This window comes from Crassostrea angulata, chromosome 1 (genome assembly GCF_025612915.1).
Source record: "Crassostrea angulata isolate pt1a10 chromosome 1, ASM2561291v2, whole genome shotgun sequence".
In the NCBI taxonomy this organism is placed as follows: domain Eukaryota; kingdom Metazoa; phylum Mollusca; class Bivalvia; order Ostreida; family Ostreidae; genus Magallana; species Magallana angulata.
Genome location: NC_069111.1, coordinates 41196672 through 41215502, shown reverse-complemented (window position 1 = coordinate 41215502; position 18831 = coordinate 41196672). Strand labels below are relative to the sequence as shown.

Below are 18831 nucleotides of genomic sequence, written 5' to 3'. Positions count from 1 at the left end.
GTCAAAAATCTACTTTATACTTTCTTAGATATATTAGCATAAAATATTCAAACATTATTTTCATTTATGATTTCGAAGACTACCGGAAAACCATGAAGAGGCAAAGTACAATTCAAGTGTGCATCATTTTGCGCATTTTCATGCAGTCAAAATAGTGAATTTATAATTTTCTTTTGTATTGCATTTTTATTCCATATTAACATTATTTGTAATGTTTATGAGTTGAAAAATTATGACTTTATTGGCTAAAATGCTAGTAGCGCTTATGACAGCATCATTTTTGGGTAATGTAAAATATGCATGAAGCCACAGAAAGAAGTATGACTTATTCACATACTGTAGATTCCTTATTTTACGCGAGTATTTAATTCCGCGTTTCAACGATTCCCCATCAAATCGCGAGAACATGAAATCGAGAATGCCGAAATTTTATCATAGTTGCATGTAGTTAACATGTGTCGTAAAATTAAAAGCGAGATTTTAAAATTCGCGAGACGAGCTTCTCGCGATTTTACGCTGATATTAATTCCTCGCGTTTAATTAGGAATTTACAGTACTCAATGCAGCCATGGATTTCTTTTTTTTACTAAGATTAAAGGCACCAAAAGAAATATTTAGGCAGTTAAAATAGTTTATTCTGGAAAAAACAAATTTCTAGACCAATATATTCTGCTATACACCAATTCAAGGGAGAAATGTTGGAAACAATTTGAAAATCTGGCACATTTCCAACAAACTCTCTTAAGTCCATGAGAAAAAATTATTAACTTTTAATTCAAACCCGGATGGTAAACGAATGATTTTTTAAATCATTAAATAATTGAGATACATTGTAGTAATAAAACTCCATGCAAGAATTTTCATCAATATATTTAGGGTAGAAATAATTAGACTCGGCCTCTTTAAAATAGATTATTAAGTATAAAGAGTTTCAATATTCCATGGGGATATTAATTCTTCTCTGGATGAGGAATGTCCATAAAATTAAAAAATTCCAGTGTAGTAATTTACCTTTCCAGGAAGTGTTGGTAGAGTACAATGTTTTCCATCGACTAGGCCTAAGTCACGCTCCACTTGTTTGTAGAACAATCCACCCACAGAAAACAAATGAGGCATGGTCTGTACATGGGTCCAAAGGTCACGACCTTTCAAGGTAGCCATTATTGTGAGAGAGGCAACTGCAGCATCCAAGCTGTTACTAGTATTACCTGTAAAGAAATGATTATCCATTTACATTCGTACAATTTTTGGCCACAGCACTATAAAAATATCACATATTCAACTCAAAACATGGCTAATTTCAGTCAAGATTTTCACTCTCACAATTTTGACCACTATAAAAGCAGGCTATATAAAATCAAGGTTCTTATAGCGCATATATTGTAAGTACAAAGTAAATCAACAATTCCCTTGTTATATCATTAGATCAAAACATCAAATACAAATAATTGATAGAATAGTAATTCTACCTGCATGCTCATGAAAACTATGAAGCAGAGGTTCAAAGGAATTGGAGTGGATATCCTCCTCAAAGCTGCTCCAGTGCTGCTTGGATTTGGCGGGGGAAGAGGAGGAATGTTTCAAAGCTGGAATACAAAGTTCAATGAAGACTGAATTTATATTACTCTGTTCTAACACTATAGAGAAAGTCAACAAGATGCATATCTATTCTATGTAAGGCAAACAAAACAATCGAGTAAAAATTATTTTTGATAAAAAGTGTGGGGTTTCATATTATACATTTGAACAATTTTTACACGCTTTATATCGAAGCATTTCACCAACATTGTGTTTAATGCAGACTATATGGGTTTACACATAATACTTTTTCCCACACTGATACTCCATTATTTATTTGATTTGAGTACGACTGACTATCTATAGACCTACATGTACCTCTGTGTTCCTGTTTATGGGAACTCTCTGCTCCAGACTCGGAGAGAGAATGTGTAAGTGGAATAATCTCAAGGGATATTTTGTCTCCGTGAGAGAGTGGAATTGGTTCATTAATGTCCGAGTCAGAGGGCCTCTTTAACTCTTTGGGAGGGAACCCAATCCGAATTCTCTGTCTCTCCGGCGGAACCTTCACCGCCTTGTATATCATGTTCTGTAGGGTATCAAAGTTTACCTGTCCTTCTACAGACAACATAACCTGAAATTTAATAAATAACTGTTAAACATTTTGCATTATTTAATTGTTTTCCCCCGTTTTTTGTTTGCCCAGAATTAAAATTTACAATGACTATGTTTTATGAATTTAAAAGTAGAATAAAAATGACAACACAGCTGATTTATAAAGAGCAGACCCATTTCCTCTAGCAAATATAATTGCAAAGTGTAGAGGAGTTGGCAATAAAATAGCTGTGATTGTGAACTCTCAATAAGAGTTCAAATCATCAATAAAATTGCAGTGGAAAATACACTCAACTACCGCTATGTGATAATATCCACATTGAACATGCTGGATATAGTGCCTGATCTTGTTTTATTTCTTGTGTTCGTTTCGCTTCTGAATTTTATAAGCACAAATTTATTTCAAGAGCTTAAATAATTCAGAGCTGAATGAAAAATTAGTTCAAGAGATATTGATATTTGTGCATAGTAAAAAAAATTTGTTTAGGTCTGGCATTCAAAGTTATAACAAACAAGTTCATGGATACATTGTAATCAGATGTAAAAATTTTTAGGGTTCCCTAATTGAAAGAAAACTCCTTTAATAAAAATTGAAACACACCTGTCTTCCATCAGATGTGGCTACCCGGATTTTCTTGTGACTAGAGGATTTATCAGTTTCCATGGGAACCGGTGATAATTCTTTTCTCTGTACAGTCTCAACTTTGGGCTGAAAGCATGTATAAACAAACTGTAAACACTTTCTAAAAATAAGTATTTTTACTTCAGTCTGCATTTATACAATTCTGATTAATTTCTTTTAATATCAACCAAAGAACTATATATGATTTGAGTGAAATTTGGCCCCCATAATTCGCCATTTTTAAAGTGTTTCGGGTACAATATAATACTATGTTACCTTTAAGAAGAGTTGCTATATATTGAATATATTTTTCACCTATTTATTAGATTTATTTGCACTCACTGGCAGTATATGACGTCAGAAGTGACACTTTTTCTATAATTCAATCAAAATCAGTCAAAAATTTACATTTTTCTTAACCTCTTTACGAATGAGAAATATAGAGTGCATGCTTGAACAACGAATTTTTTTTTTGTCACTTTTAAGTCTTGGCTAGATACATCTCTGATTAAAATATTTTGTTTGTTCAAGCATGCGCTCTATCTTTTCTGAAAGAAAAATGCTTGAAAACAAGATATTTTAAGCTAAAAATGCAAAATTGGCGGGAAAAGGTTGTCTTTACGATGTCATATTTCTAAATTGTGGGCACTTAAATCAAAATGAACATTATGTAAAAACATCATATATATATATATCTGTACAAAGAAAACAAAGAATAAAAGTAAAATGATGATGTTCATTTTAGGCCTATATCATATTTAGTCCTTTCTGAAACAAAAAATTATGGGAGAGCTTTTTATTTATCAACTAAATGAAAATAATCATAATTTAACACAAACATATGATGTCAACATTTATGCTATTCTTTTCATCATTTTGAGTCATTTGTTTATCATACATTCAAATACATACATGTATAATCATCAATACTGTTGCAGTCTTATTAATCATCAACAATAATAATGTTGATTAAAGGATTGTCAGCAGTGGTAAAGCAGATATCATTTAATTGTCTCCTATTGTTACCTTTGAAGGAGAAGATTTGCTTCCAGCTGCAGCCAATTCCTGGGATTTTTTCTGTTGCTGTTTCGGGGCCTGAGTCTCTATTTGCTTCTTTACCATTTTCTCTTTCTGACTAACTGTCAGTTCCTCCTTATGGAGTGTTTTTTGCTGTAAATTAATCAGACAAGTAACACTGCAATTGTGTAACCTTTCTTCCTAGGAAGTTCTATTTCAAATTAGCCTGATAATGTATAATCTGGTAAATATATTGATTTTGACTACGTATCCAATTTAGAAGTACACTCTGGTTTGTAGCATGGTTTTGACATGTATCATAGCAATACCTTGTGCCCTGTCAGTGGTGTACTAGCAATACCTTGTGCTCTGTCAGTGGTGCATTAGCAATACCTTGTGTCCGGTCTTGTGTACTTACAAAACCATATGCTCTGACAATGGTGTACTACCAATATCTTGTGTCCTGACAGTGTTGTACTAACAATACCTTGTGCCCTGTCAGTGGTGTAATAACAATACTGTGTGCCCTGTCAGTTGTGTACTAACAATACCTTGTGCCCAGTCAGTATGATCTTTGAGGGCTCCTCTGCTGACCATTCAGTGTCTTGATAAGGGGACACAACTGAGGTGCTGGCTCCCTCCTTGTCCTTGACTTTTGGGGCTGTGTGACGCAGTATGGTGTCTACCACTCTCTGTACCAGTCGCTCACTGCCAAACTCTCCTATCAACCCAAAGAAAAATACCAGTATATGAAATATTAATTTGTATTTAAATTAAACATTTTCCAGGAAAACTTAACTGCTTAAGGTGGAATGCTACACCAAAATTTTATTTTATGGGTCGTTAGAGTATCATTTCTAAAACATGATTTCATTGTTCAAAGAAAGATAAATGCTCTTCATTCTTTTATATAATTTTTTTAAATTTTTTTATGAGAAAGTCGAAAATTTCTTTATGGTTGCAAGTAATACACTGTAGAGTTTAAATTTTGGTGAGAATAAATGCATGATATTAACATGTATCAAATCATGCCCAGTAATGTTAACATTTTTTTAATGAAAATAAAAAGCCACTTTTGTTCAAATTTTTAAAGTCTTTAAATTAATACTTTTAAAGAGGTGTGTCATATAAAGAAGAAATATAGGACAATCAAAAAACTCTAGATTGAGAAAAAAAGAATATTTCTATAAGAACTTAAAAGCCATCAACAATTACAAAGTTTTGGCCCACAAAATGCATAAGTACAGGTCAATGATAATGTGTATTATTTAAGAAGTCAATAGCACCAGGATTATTCATTCTCTGTAGTTTTCTTTTTTACAATACTAAAAACATATTTTTTAATTCAAAATTAGTACATGTTCATGTACCAGTATGATTGTGAATACCAGCAAGCTCTTTGTCAATTATTTTGCTACAAAAAGACGATCAATCTAAACTCTCATCTCCTCTCTCAGAGAGAGAGAGAGAGAGAGAGAGGAGAGAGAGAAACCAGTTTTTTAATATGTGATATTACCTGTTAACAAGGTAAGCATGCAGATGTACAAAGTCTTCATTATTCTTATCGATAATAATCTTTTTCAATTAATGAGAGAGTTCTTCTTTAATTCTTTATGTTTTCATTTCATAATCAAATTTTAAATTACTTCATTATTAAAAACATTTTACTTTTGAAAATTAAAAAACCCCCAAAGAGAATGCTCAATGGAAAAAAAAAGGCCAATAACATCTTAATCTGACACATGTATGCCTGCACATGTGGGACGAAAGTTCAATTGGGGTGACCGATCTCACGCTGTTTATTTACTTGAAGTCTAAGTGCCTCTTCAGAAAGTTGAAGAGGATTTTAACAAAATCAATGGAGAAAACTAAATGCATTACAGAAATAGATAAAAGAGGCACACTCACCCATTCAATAAAATGTGTATATACCCATGATCTTATCAATTTATGTGGGAAAGAGCTACTGAAACGTACAATTTGCTTTAACCACATCAATTTTGAATCAAAAATAAAATCACATAACAGTTAAACCAGATAATTTTTTTCACCACAAATCAATTGTCAGTTTAAATCCAATATCATGCCATCATGACACCTGATAATTAATGATAATAAAAGAGGGGCAGAAAAATGAAGGTGAATGGCGTCAATGATTTACATAAAATTGATTAACTAATTCCACATACCTGGAAAGTGTTTCTGGACTAGCTTATGAGCCACTTCAAAAACATTGCTGTTCAATGTGATATCAGACTCGTATTGAAACCACACAACTTTTTCTGTCACTACTTCTCCATTCCATTCCATAGAAATTGGAAAGCTACAAACACACCATACTGAAGCAATTAAAATTCAAAACCAAGGCATATAAATATTCACAAAAGTTCAAGTGCTGTGCAACTTCCGGTACATTCTCGAATTACAACAATCGTACACTCTTTTTTTTTTCAATTAGATGAAAAGAAAAGGGTCGCATTACTTCTTATTTAGATGAGGGATATATTTCTGTAACTCACATTTCTGGTAGGTTGTCATATTCCTTGCCGTCCCAGAAATGTTTAAATCCACACATGCATCGACTGGTCACTGCTGGAGTATTGGTTCTATCGCCGTTCTCATAACAGACACTGCCATCCCCATTCACCAGACGAACGTTCTCACTGGTGTCAAGAAAAGCAGAGAAAAAATAATAAACAGCTACAGGCGAGGATCACAAAGTCACTGTAACTTGTTTACGTTCATACACCTGTCAGGTAACGGCCACAGTGTCTGCAATGTTTGTTAATTATTCACAGCTAAGTATTTAAAGATACTACAATTTAAAGGTAGCCTATTATTGATCCATTAACTGGCAAAATCAAGTCAATGACCTTTATCATGCACTTGCTTATCCCAGTAGGTCAAATATGAAAACAGCTAAAAGTATAAACTTCAATCCATTTGAACTACTTTACATACTGTTAATACATAAACACTATCAGCAGTGTTTATGTTTTAGACTGTTATCAATTATTTTCGACACAAACAACACAAGCATGAACTATATTGAATACAATGACTTGCACTGAAGTTAAATTCAAGAGGTTCCTTGTTACAAATAATGAGGGGTTAACATCTCTAAACTGTAAAAAGATTGGCGAGGAAAAGATAAACAGTCTATGGCTCCAGACGTGTTGTGAACCTACACGCAATTTTTATCTAAGGTCTTTGCAATTATTCAACCACTGAAACTAAAACCTTGCAGAACCACAGATATCTAATGCAGATTTATGTAAAGCACATTGCTGCTCATTTTCCTAATATGCAGGACCCATGCAATCTGTGGCCCTTCCTCAGTATGATCCTTTACAATAAAGTATAAAATGTCAATCTCTAACAAAGACTTGCACAGCATTTGTAACAAGTTGAAAAAATTCTTGTAACAATGTCTTTAAGCTAGGTTGCATTGACTGTAATTGCTATTTACACATGTAAGAACTTTAAAAATCAATGTAAAAGAAGTTGCAAATTCCTCTTATCTATATATTTTGATCGGTACCAAAAAGTCATTGCACTGAATCGATTCTATATACAAAGGTAAATTCACAAAAGTTCATTTTAAAATTATTAAGTACACAATGAATCTATTCACTGGAAGTCAATTAAGTTGTTAGTTATACTTTTTGGTCAATTTACATGACAAATAATTAATACTATCAATCATTTTGTTAAACTTGTTATTTAAACCAAACTTTTAAACAAATATAAAAACTCTTTGCTTGTAAAATACACATGTACACATTGCTTACCTACACTGATGTAACCGTTACACAGTACTTCAGATTTTCCATAACAATGCATGAATTTGTTAACAAAACTGTTTGATATAGAGCCCTTACCCCTGACAATACGTGCAAGTGCTGGGTTTACATCGGCCTGGGTCGGGAACAAGTTTATCCTGATCCTTATCATAACTACACACAGCTCCTGAAATTTGCAGGAAGTCAAAACAACGTATATGTAGGTCACACTAATCACATCATAATCAATTTATCAAAACACAGCTCTTCTAACTTCATACACAAAGAAAATGCTATCATTCCCTTTTGATAGGTTTTTTAAAAACCATAAATATGACATGAATATTGATTTTCAAAGCACTCTGAAAATTAGATTTGCAAGAAAGCAATCTAAAGTAATTATCAAAGAGATTGTGGTAGTGGATTCCATTCGGGGAGAGTACAAGGCATCTTGATCAGTACCTTGTTGGGGAAAGGAGTACTTTTTGTCCGACTTTAGTTTCCCATGAGTCTTCACAGCCAGGTTATAGAGACTGCCTCCTTTCTGGAACCATTCTTCATGAAGCTGATACTCCATAATTGCCTCACAAGTCAGACACCGATACAGAGTCTTCCTCTGAATGGCTTCTCTGGTGGTTTTTAGAACTTCCTCCATTCGGGCTCCCACCATACCTTAGTAACATTGGAAAATATACTGTAAATTCCTTATTCTATGTGAGTACTTAATTCAGCAATCCCACTGTTTTGCATCAAATCAGGAGAATAAATAATTGTGAACAATGAACTTTTTCCCTTGTATTTTATAGTTTTTAACTCTCAAAAAATGATGGCCAGATTTTAAAATCCACCAGGGATTTCTCACAATTTTAAGCTGATATTAATTTTTCGCATTTAATTAGGGATCAATAGTACTGATAAATTCTCATATTTTGCCATCTCTTGCTGTCTCATGATTGCATGCATGTTTATTAATTACAACTAACAATCTTTCAAGGTCATATTCTAGGGTTTTATAATTAGCAGCCACGATTTTACTGCGTTTCATTGACAATTTCCCTGTTCCTAAAACATTACGTCTGTAATGTATTTTCTTATCTTGTCACATAATGACCTATGTGCTTTGTGATTAGTGATGCGATGACACAGAGTCGTTGGCTTGTATCATTTGCATGACCAGGTTTTGACAAAAGATTTGAGACAGAACAAATCAAACAAGACAATCTGAAATTTTCTTCATTTTTTTTTTTTTACATTACAAGCTATCACTTTGTAAGCAACTGGCATTCATATCTGACTGTTTATAAAATATAAAGATCAGTCTTTGCATTCATTAATAATTCATTATAAAATACACCATGTTTTTATAATAAGCAGCAATCTCTCCCAGGGTTCCTAATTACCTCATCCTTAAACATTACCATCTTAGCATAATTGAAATCAGAAAAGATATTTTTTTTCCTTATAATTTTTATACGGAATCTATTTTACATTTATTTAGGTCATCAGCTAACATTTCCCTCTTAGTATAATTGAACTCATCATATCAAAAGTATATTGAATGATCACTGTACTTGTATAACAACAATATAACACTCAATGATCTCATAATAGCTGGCTATGAGGAATAATTTATCAGTTTTCTATTTCTGGGAGATTGGTTTTCTCCCATGCTAGACTCATCAGTCTCCTGTGAGTCCTGGCCTAATATAACATTGCAGAATCCACAAAGACAGCAACAGAGCACTGCAAGTGATGTGCTTACTAGTTATCAGCAATTTGATGCTAACCTGATATTACAGTAAAATATGAATAATAAATGATTATTATTACGCAGGTCTTTATTTGTTATTTTTTTTATGTATGTTTTATTGTGAATGTGTTTTTTGTTTTTTTTATTTTGGTTTTGGGGGGATTTTTTCAATGGGAGGGGGGGGGGGGGGTAAAGATATACCTAGTGTTCTGTAGAGATACTGGTGAGTGTCAGCCACAAGCTGGGGGTGAACTCCATACTTGTCCATGTAAACCTTCTCCATTGCTGATACCAGGGTCCTTATGTATTTATCCTACCATAAAAATCAATTAGTAAAAGCATTATTGCCACAATCAAGTCGATACATCCATTCAATTTCATCAGCAGGAACAACTTTTATCACTATGGTGCTGATAATATGAGCCGGAGACACAACAAGCAATCAGTGGAAATGAACATTGTAAGCTGGACCTTTGATTATGAAAAATGCTCTCAGCTGGTTTTTATAACAAAGTACAAGAAACTCTTTACAAGATTTTCAGGAATAGATACAGGTTTAGCAGTGCAGGCAATTTTCATGTTGAAAATAATAAGTGTCTTGAAAGGGCATAAAAGGCTTTACCAGTTCTGAACTAAAATTGAGTTTAAATAAAAAAATCTTTGATTGATGGTGACATGTAACAATAAAAATTTGAATAAATTTACAACAAATATTGCAGAGCTAGTCATAAAAGTGGTTGCAAACTGCCTTTTAAATCATCCAAAATAGTTGAAAATACCATTTTTTTTAAAGATGCAGTCTAAAACTTGAATATTTGCCTTTAAATTGGCTTAATTGACTGGGTAAGATCAAGAAGATAGAATGGGCACAATTTGTCAAAAACATAAAGTAAACTTCTAATGGCATAGCAATTTACAGCCTGAGCAACCAAATGGAATTTGCTGAGATTTTTACATAATATTATTGCTGAAAGATCCATACAAAATTTGAATCAATCACTAACTCTCCAAATTGAACAGGCACATACTGTTACATGTACTATATCATATATACAGGCCACATACTAGCATTTGAATCTCTTTCTATGCATCACATTACCTGACACATCTGAGTACATGTACTAGTATTTTTAGTGAAATTGGGGCTATTAGTTCAATGTTTCAAAACATACATGTTCCCTTACACCATGTACTCTAGCAGTGCTTGGACATAAGAAATAAAGCGCCAACTTAGTATTAATTTGGGTGAGTTTATAAATTGCAAGTCAAGGAGTACGTCTTCAACATTTAATAGAAAAATTTTGGATAAAGTATCATGCTCTTTCTAAAATGGAAAAATCAGGATCCAAGTAATCATCTTCTTCAGACATGTACTATTTACAATGCTTAGTATTTTCATCCAATGTCAAACTTATTAAGATTCATCGTGACAAAGTTTTGTTTAAAGAGAGATAACTTCTTATTTAGCTCTGTTTTAAATCTCCATCTAATACCGTAAATAAACTGCCAGTGGTGTAAGAAATGTATGCATCCAATAGAACATAAGTAAATTACATAAATACATCAACTGTTGTTTGGGTTCATGTCTCTTTATAGCATTGCCACAAATACTTTCTTTTTGATATTATACATTTGTGATAAACAAATTCCGTTATGATTTTTATCCTATATTACAACCACATTGTGTTATGTTCGTGGTTAGATTCACTTGAAATATGTATATGTATTGAATGTGGAGATCAAAGTATGAAAAACGAATATACCCATATACCTCTGTCAATATATAATTCAGTGGGTCCTAATTTCTAAACAAGAAGACATTGACTTTGCAGTAATACATGTTTATCTCATCAATTTCAGCATATCCAATTGAAAACAAGGTCACTTAATCATACAGTACTATAGTGTTTAAATTAATTCAGCAGGGCAAGGACTTCATGTCCTGAACTCATAAATCTTTATTGAATCAGCATGCACCCAGCAAGGCTTCTCTCTCTCCTCAGAAGGCAGACACATTAATGAAGTAGACAATGCCACATATCTTAGAAGCATTAATTGTCAGCAAGGAAGAAAAAACAGATGATGACATAAAATCACAAGTAGGAGCTAGACATGCATTCGTCACACTTGGATCAATTCGGAAGGGCAGAAACATCAGTTTAATGACTAAACTAAAACTGTGACAAATATAAACCCAATCCCCCTTTGTTGGTCAGATTAACAGACAGAGAACAGCTTTCAAGAGTCTACATCAAATTCTCAGAATACGATGGCCCAAGAATATACTAAATGCAGATGATTGGAAATGTTAAAGACACATTTCCTAATCTGGATTGGCATAATCTTTCTTACCGACAGACACTTGTTTCCTCCGATCACACAGCTGCCATTCTCGTTGAAGTCCATGTACTTGTCGATCTGCATGGAGGGCAAGCCCCATGCCCTCTGGATCATGTCACGGGGCAATAGGGGCTGCTCCTTCCCTGACAAATTAACAGTAAACCTTACTCAACATGCTCAAGCTGTTGCTAAATACATGTACATGCATGTAGTTAAAAATGACTTAGGTAGGTATGGCAAATGTTGATGCATTGTGACAGTAAATTTAGAAATCTACTTGCTTAGGCAGTTTACAAAGAAATGCATGGCGCATATATTGAAAACTATTGCTTAATTTGAATTTTAATTACTCATCATTTTGTTTGCGTGGATTCGATCACTACTCCTAAGTCCTTCTTTTGCCATTTGCAATGTGATAAGCATGTTTCAAAAAACACTATGAATATAACCATGACAATTTTTGTGGAAGGAAAGTAGCTAGTTTACAAACAATGTATTCTTAAAAAAAAGAAGCAAGTTCTTCGACTGTTTCTGTCATGATAATTTTTGCAAGATTTATCATAATGACAAAAAATTGGACATTTTCCATAACACAAAAATTTCCACATTGATACATGTTTCTGTTTTTGTTGTGCATGAAATTAAGAAGAATTGTTGGTTGTTTAAGACAGACTGCTTTTACCTTTTATTCCAACCAGTGGTATGTAGTGGTTTCTCCCCATGCTACTCCAGGCAATACACAGTGGTTTGTTCAGAACTCCATCCCTCCCCTTACATTCATTTGGAGGCAACAGGCCAGGCAGAAACACACCTGAGCAATGAGAATGCAGAAGTCTTAGAACAATTAATGCATGAACTGCATGTGCATCACAACATGCAAGTGTGTTGTATTGGTATAACTCTGAATGTTAAATTGCATTTTTTTTTAAATTACAAAGTTCATTTTGCATAAGTGATGATTGACAGTTAGTTCTGGAAAAACAGTTTTAATAATATAATTTCTTTTTTTTATTTGAATCTCACTTAGTGATTTTGTAATATAATTCTTAAGTCGGGTGTCATGCAGTTATGATAGAGCAACAAAGACACACATATACAGTTACCTACATCTATGCAGTGTAATATGTCTATAATCATCAAACACAAATATCAGTATTTCAATAAACTTGTTTTTGTACAGCTTTCTGAAGTATATGTATTGCTTAAAGTTGTGGAATGAGTGTTATAATTAAAAATTTTATTTATTTCCCTGTTACACACATGTATAATTTTATTTCAGTCTTTGAAATGGTTGATGAAATATCAAGAGAGTTAAACCAAGAGGTCCACAGGCCTTAACAGTTACCTGTTAAACAAACAGCCTTGTGAAGTTCAATTCCATATTAATTCAAACAGAATTTTAATAGAATTAAAATACTGCATTTCTTCATTACGTATGATGAATAAAGGTAAAAATACATGGGTCAGAATGTTTGATCTGAACAGTATATTCAAAATATCATAGACAGGCAATTGATGGTAAAAAAAATTCTTTTTATATTTAGATAGTTTCCAAAACTACATATAGTTCATCACAGTTGCCATTTAGGATTTTTAGGAGTTGCTCATCTTCTACGATTTTTGTCTGTAATTTTTGCATAATTAATAGTAATATTTTCCCATACTTTCTACATTTATGCGCATGCATGTGCAACATCCATTTGAACTGATAATAATAAAATATAACTGTTTTTTTTTTTTTTTTTTAAATAGCATTTTTCACAACATGATCAATATAGCCCTCCCCTCTCCATTAAGAACCCACAGAATTCCACAATATGTGCAATGAAAGACAAAATAGGACTGCAATAGGTCCCCTGGGTGAAGTTTATAATATTGCCTTACAGCTTAATATAGATAGTGTGTCAGTAAATCATATAATGTTTGGAAACACTCTTAATTTGAATACTTAATATATTGAGATATAACCTCATAAAGAAAAAATTCCCTGCATCTGACAGTTTATTGATAAACACTATTTTATCAATGAACCAAGATTCCAGGGGAATCTATTACATGCATTTAGATTCAAAAATTTATTGTATAATAATATTAAAAGAAATTCCCATTGAAATAGCTTAATTTTCACATGCAATCCTTTTGTAAATGAGAGATGATCTATTTGTAATCGAAGGACTCTCTAAATGTTGTTTGAAATATGAAAGTCTCGGCTTTTATATTTCAAAACAACATTTCTCAACCACAGAGGTTATTCTGCAACATTCATGAAAACTTCTACTTTATTTTTTATATCAATGATAGTAAAACTTTTAGAACTCAATATAACTTTGAGGTGGGCCACAAAATACTGACCATGTTGACAGCTGACACAGTTATTTCAAATTTATAGAATCCAAATTTTTGTAAGTGTTGAAACAGTCTTGGATTTTAACAAAAAATGTACTACTTAGAATTCTCTTCAAAGGCAATACATGTAAAAATTTAGAATTCAAGATAATTCAATATCTAATAAAAGTATGTAAGACAGAGACTAGTTTCCTTTATCACGTTCATGACTTTGCTCAGAACTAGCACCAATCAGTACAAAGCTGATCTTTTTAGTGATGTAAATGTATGGGAAACATGCCAGATGACTCAGGAAAGAAGCATCTGTTGTTGAAATATTTAAGAAAGGAGAGTGACACAAAGCTTCAGCTTACTGTCCAGTTCCTTTAACCCCTTGTATCATGCAAGTTACTGGAACATATAGTGCAGGAACAGGCATGGACCACTAAGACAGCAACTGGCAGAGCAATAGCACAGATTCAGGTCTAGAAGATAATGCAAGTCTCAGAGAGTTAAAATGTACATTGTGGCCAAGAAACTTATCTTTGGAAATTAAGTAAGCATATAAGTACTCTCAGAATCTTCATAGCTGTTGAGACTTTGACAAATTAACATAATTATAAGAGATTCCTGCACAAACCAAACTTCTACTGGGTAAGAATGGACTGATCATGATTTTCTAGCAATTTTTAGGAACACAGCAAGTCACACTACAGGGACAAACCTGTACCAAAGTGTATGCTATTTCTTGGGTCAACCAGTGGACTGTGATGGCCCGGGCCTAGCTCTTTTTCACCTTAATCAATGACATACTGATTTACTTCATTGCCATTGCAAATTTTGTGACACACAAAAAAAACCCCAGATATACAGTACACATATATGTATGTCAAGGGCAATTACTACTAGTGAACGCCTAGAAAGAATAATCTTACCCTGACCAGGCTACACTCAGGTTAAACCGGGTCCGTAGGACATCTGTCATTTTAACGATAAAACATTCTATCTAGAGAACACCAATACTGTACAACTTCTGTAATAAAGGACTGAGAAGCCACCTAGAGCAAAACCTACTTTGTGACAATTAAGATCTTGCAAATAATAATGCATACAATCAGCAATAACCCAATAGATATTCCACCTTTACACCAAGAGATACTCCAACAAAGGAAAGCAAGTACTGTAAGTGTCAGCTACCAACATGCCACAACACATACAAGTTTTCTTCTTACTTTCTAAGAACCATAAGGGACTGCAGCACCTGCCAGAATATGTTAAAGAAGCTGGTGCCATCGAAGGCTTCTAGGAGCAGCTAATCAACACCTTGACTGCTTGGTACCTGGTGCTTTAAATAGCTGTGTTCATGCAGAGCACTACTTGCACTCGGTGCATGAGAGCAACACCTTTCAAACAGAGGAGACTTCTGACTGGAATAGACTTACGAACTTTTACCAACTTATGACCAGATCTCTGGATATCATCTGTTTGCAATTTTCTACATGTATTCTCAATATATAAACTCAATTTTACCTACATTGTGAGGAGCACATGGCTCAGTGGTCATAGGAGTTATGCCAGTAACCCATAGGCCTCTGGTTCAAACTCCACTGTGGTCACTTGATGCTGTTTGCTGGGCCCTTAGACAAGGTACTTTATCTTCATTGTCTTAGTCTATCCAGCTGAAATTGGGTACTGGCATATGCTGGGAGTTAACCTGAGATGGACTGGTGTCCCATTAGGGAGAGTCAATGACTCTCATCCTCTTAGCACCATGAAAACCGGGGATAAGGACACTGGCCTCATGGCTCTGAGCCCCCTTTGTGACTCCTTAAGCTTACTGATCTCAAAGGGTCAAGATTTAGACAAAAATGAATCAACCAATTTTAAAATTACTTAAGTTTTGATAAAACTGGTCAAGTGGCTCTAAAGAAGATTTTTTGAACACCTCATCCTGTCTTTACTATTTCCCCAACTCATACTGGTAAAGGAATATTGGTTTTCATATAAAGAGACTTGTAAGCTTTTACCAAAAGATGCTTTGTGCCCAGTTGGATTAAAATTAGCCTAGTGATTTTAGAGGCGAGAACTAAAATATGAAAATTACATGTACAGGTAATATTAACAATGAAAGCAAACCGATCGATACCTGACAATGTTGATTATAAAAATTAAGGTTAGTCAATAAAGAATATATCAAATAAAATGTAAGGCAGTTAGTGACTATCTATATTATGCTTATAATCATTTGGGATTTTAGCTTTGAAATTCCCCTTGTAGAAAAAGGACTAGATTTCAGATTTGTTAAGCATTTAAACTCATATACGGCTCGGCTTCGCCTCGCCATCTATGAGATTGATCAACCTAATATATTTCCGTAGTGAGTCAGTAACTAACCTAATAAGTAATATTATGAAAATGTGTACAGTATTTTAAATTTCTTGCTAAATGCTGCCATTTTCATCAAAAGGAATCAAATAAATAAAAATAAAATGCTTATCTAATATCAAAGGATATAATTATGCTATTTAGGACAACAGACCAATTCATTCCAAACCTACAGTTGTAAAGTGTAATTTGCTGAGATGATAGCTACAATCAGTTAAGTCTCAATTATGAAAATGCGGTCTTATCACTGATATTGTCCTGCAAGCTGCATGCGGCTTGACATCATGAATTCAAACTAAAAGTTTTTTTTTATGACTATCAACAACAGTTGAGACAACATTATGAACATATGGAGATACTAAAGAAGATAGCACTCGATTATAAAAGGTTTCATTACGATTAACCAGTTGAGTTTTTTTCTCTTTCAATGGGCCCATATCATAAATAAAATATTCTAGACACAAATTATCAAAACCCCCAAAAAAGGCATGTGGTCTGAAAATGGCAGACATGTCAGACCAGCTATATTCCAACTTGGGAAATAAAGTGCGAAAATTAGTGCTGGACTGCCTCCTAAAGAAAATCTTTTGAATACATTTTTTTGGCAAGAAATATTCAGTAAATTGAAATACAAAAGACTAAAGGTGCAGTTAGAGGATACGTTTTCCATAAGACTTTTTTATTCAATTTACTTTCGACTAAAATCGTACCGTGTGATCACCTAAGTCGAAAGTCTAAGGCAAAGTCTTAAAAGTTGATTGAAAATCTGAAGTGCATCCAATTTTCGATCTACTCTCTGGTAATTAAGAATCGTGACGTCACAGTGACTTTTTCCCATGAAACAAAAACAGTGAATAGTTTTTATAAATCGAAAATCAATTGTAAAATGGTATTGTGTGACCACCTCAACAATCGACTCCAACAGACTTACCTTAGCAAGTAAAATGATAATCTTATGGAAAATTGCATCGTGTGACCACACCTTTAGTAACAAGTCAATTGACTGTATCTTGTTTATTCACATTTATTAAGCACTAGACTATCAAATATAACAAGAGGCCCAGGGGCCACATTGCTCACCTGAGCAACAATTGCCTTAATTCTGATCAAATTAGCATTACAGTATCAAAATATCTTGACAACCGAGTACATTAGATCCTGCTGAAAAAAATTGAAAATCTGCCAATTTTTATCCACCTCTTATTTTTTGGTAAATACCAAGCCCCTTTTGTTGTTGTACCTGTAAGAAAATTTTTCTCTATTCCTATATAACCCCCCCCCCCCCCCTCTTTCGTGGCCCCACTTTTCTCTAGGGAATCATGGTTTCATCAAACTTTAATTTGCATAACCTGTGCTTTCACACTAAGTACTAAGTTTTGGACTGAAAACTTTCTCAGAATATTTTTAAAGGTTTTCTCTATATATTCCTATGTAAAAATTCAAACCGCCACCACTGCCCCGCCATACCACTAGGGACTGTGATTTTGCAAATTTGAGTTTACACTACCCGAGGATGCCTCTACACAAGTTTAAGCTTTTCTGGCCAAATAGTCTTTAAAAAGAAGATTTTGAAAGATTTTCTCTATATATTCCTAAGTAAAAATTCATCCCCCAATGTGGCCTCACCCTACCCCTGGGCTATTATTTAAACAAACTTGAATCTATATGATCTGGGGATGCTTCCACTCAAATTTGGGCTTTCCTTGCCTAATTGTTTTGAAAAGAAGACTTTTAAAGATTTTCTCTATATATAAAAATGTGTCCCCTATTGTGGCCCCTCCCTACCCCCAGGGACCATGATTTAAACAAACTTGAATCTACATTATCTGAGGATGGTTACATGCCAATTTGAGCTTTCTTGGCCAAATGGTTTTTAAAAGAAAGTGTCTCTATATATTCCTATATAAAAATTTATCCCACAATTGTGGCCCCACCCTACCCCCGGGGACCATGATTTGAATAAACTTGAATCTACACTGCTTCTCTACTCAAATTTGAGCTTTCCTGGCCTAACAGTTTTTGAGAAGAAGATTTTTAAAGATTTTCTCTATATATTCCTATGTAAAAAATTGATCCCCCTATTGTGGCCCCACCCTACCCTCGGAGACCATGATTTAAACAAACTTGAATTTACACTTCCTGAGGATGCTTCCATTTTAATTTGAGCTTTTCCGGCCTGTGGCCCCACCCTACCCTCAGAGACCATGATTTAAACAAACTTGAATTTACACTTCCTGAGGATGCTTCCATTTTAATTTGAGCTTTTCCGGCCTAATAGTTTTTGAGAAGAAGATTTTTAAAGATTTTCTCTATATATTCCTATGTAAAACTTGATCCCCCAATTGTGGCCCCACCCTACCCCAGGGGACCATGATTTGAACAAACATGAATCTAAACTATCTGAGGTGCTTCCATTTTAATTTGAGCTTTTCTGGTCTGACAGTTTTTGAGAAGAAGATTTTTAAAGATTTTCTCTA

General features: G+C 33.8%; 1 protein-coding gene across 1 annotated transcript in view; it reads right to left on the bottom strand.

The window, feature by feature from the left end:
* Positions 1-18831, bottom strand: part of LOC128177650 (deubiquitinating protein VCPIP1-like) — a 35357-nt gene that overhangs the window by 3177 nt on the left and 13349 nt on the right. Inside the window, exons 3-15 of the mRNA XM_052844452.1 lie at positions 12327-12455; positions 11657-11787; positions 9506-9617; positions 8017-8226; positions 7654-7741; positions 6292-6435; positions 5962-6095; positions 4324-4493; positions 3782-3925; positions 2735-2842; positions 1897-2152; positions 1470-1586; positions 1012-1208 (exon numbers count right to left, since the gene is read on the bottom strand). Of these exons, the coding sequence (XP_052700412.1) occupies positions 1012-1208; positions 1470-1586; positions 1897-2152; positions 2735-2842; positions 3782-3925; positions 4324-4493; positions 5962-6095; positions 6292-6435; positions 7654-7741; positions 8017-8226; positions 9506-9617; positions 11657-11787; positions 12327-12455 (1940 nt within the window). The remainder of the gene's footprint in view (positions 1-1011; positions 1209-1469; positions 1587-1896; positions 2153-2734; positions 2843-3781; positions 3926-4323; positions 4494-5961; positions 6096-6291; positions 6436-7653; positions 7742-8016; positions 8227-9505; positions 9618-11656; positions 11788-12326; positions 12456-18831) is intronic.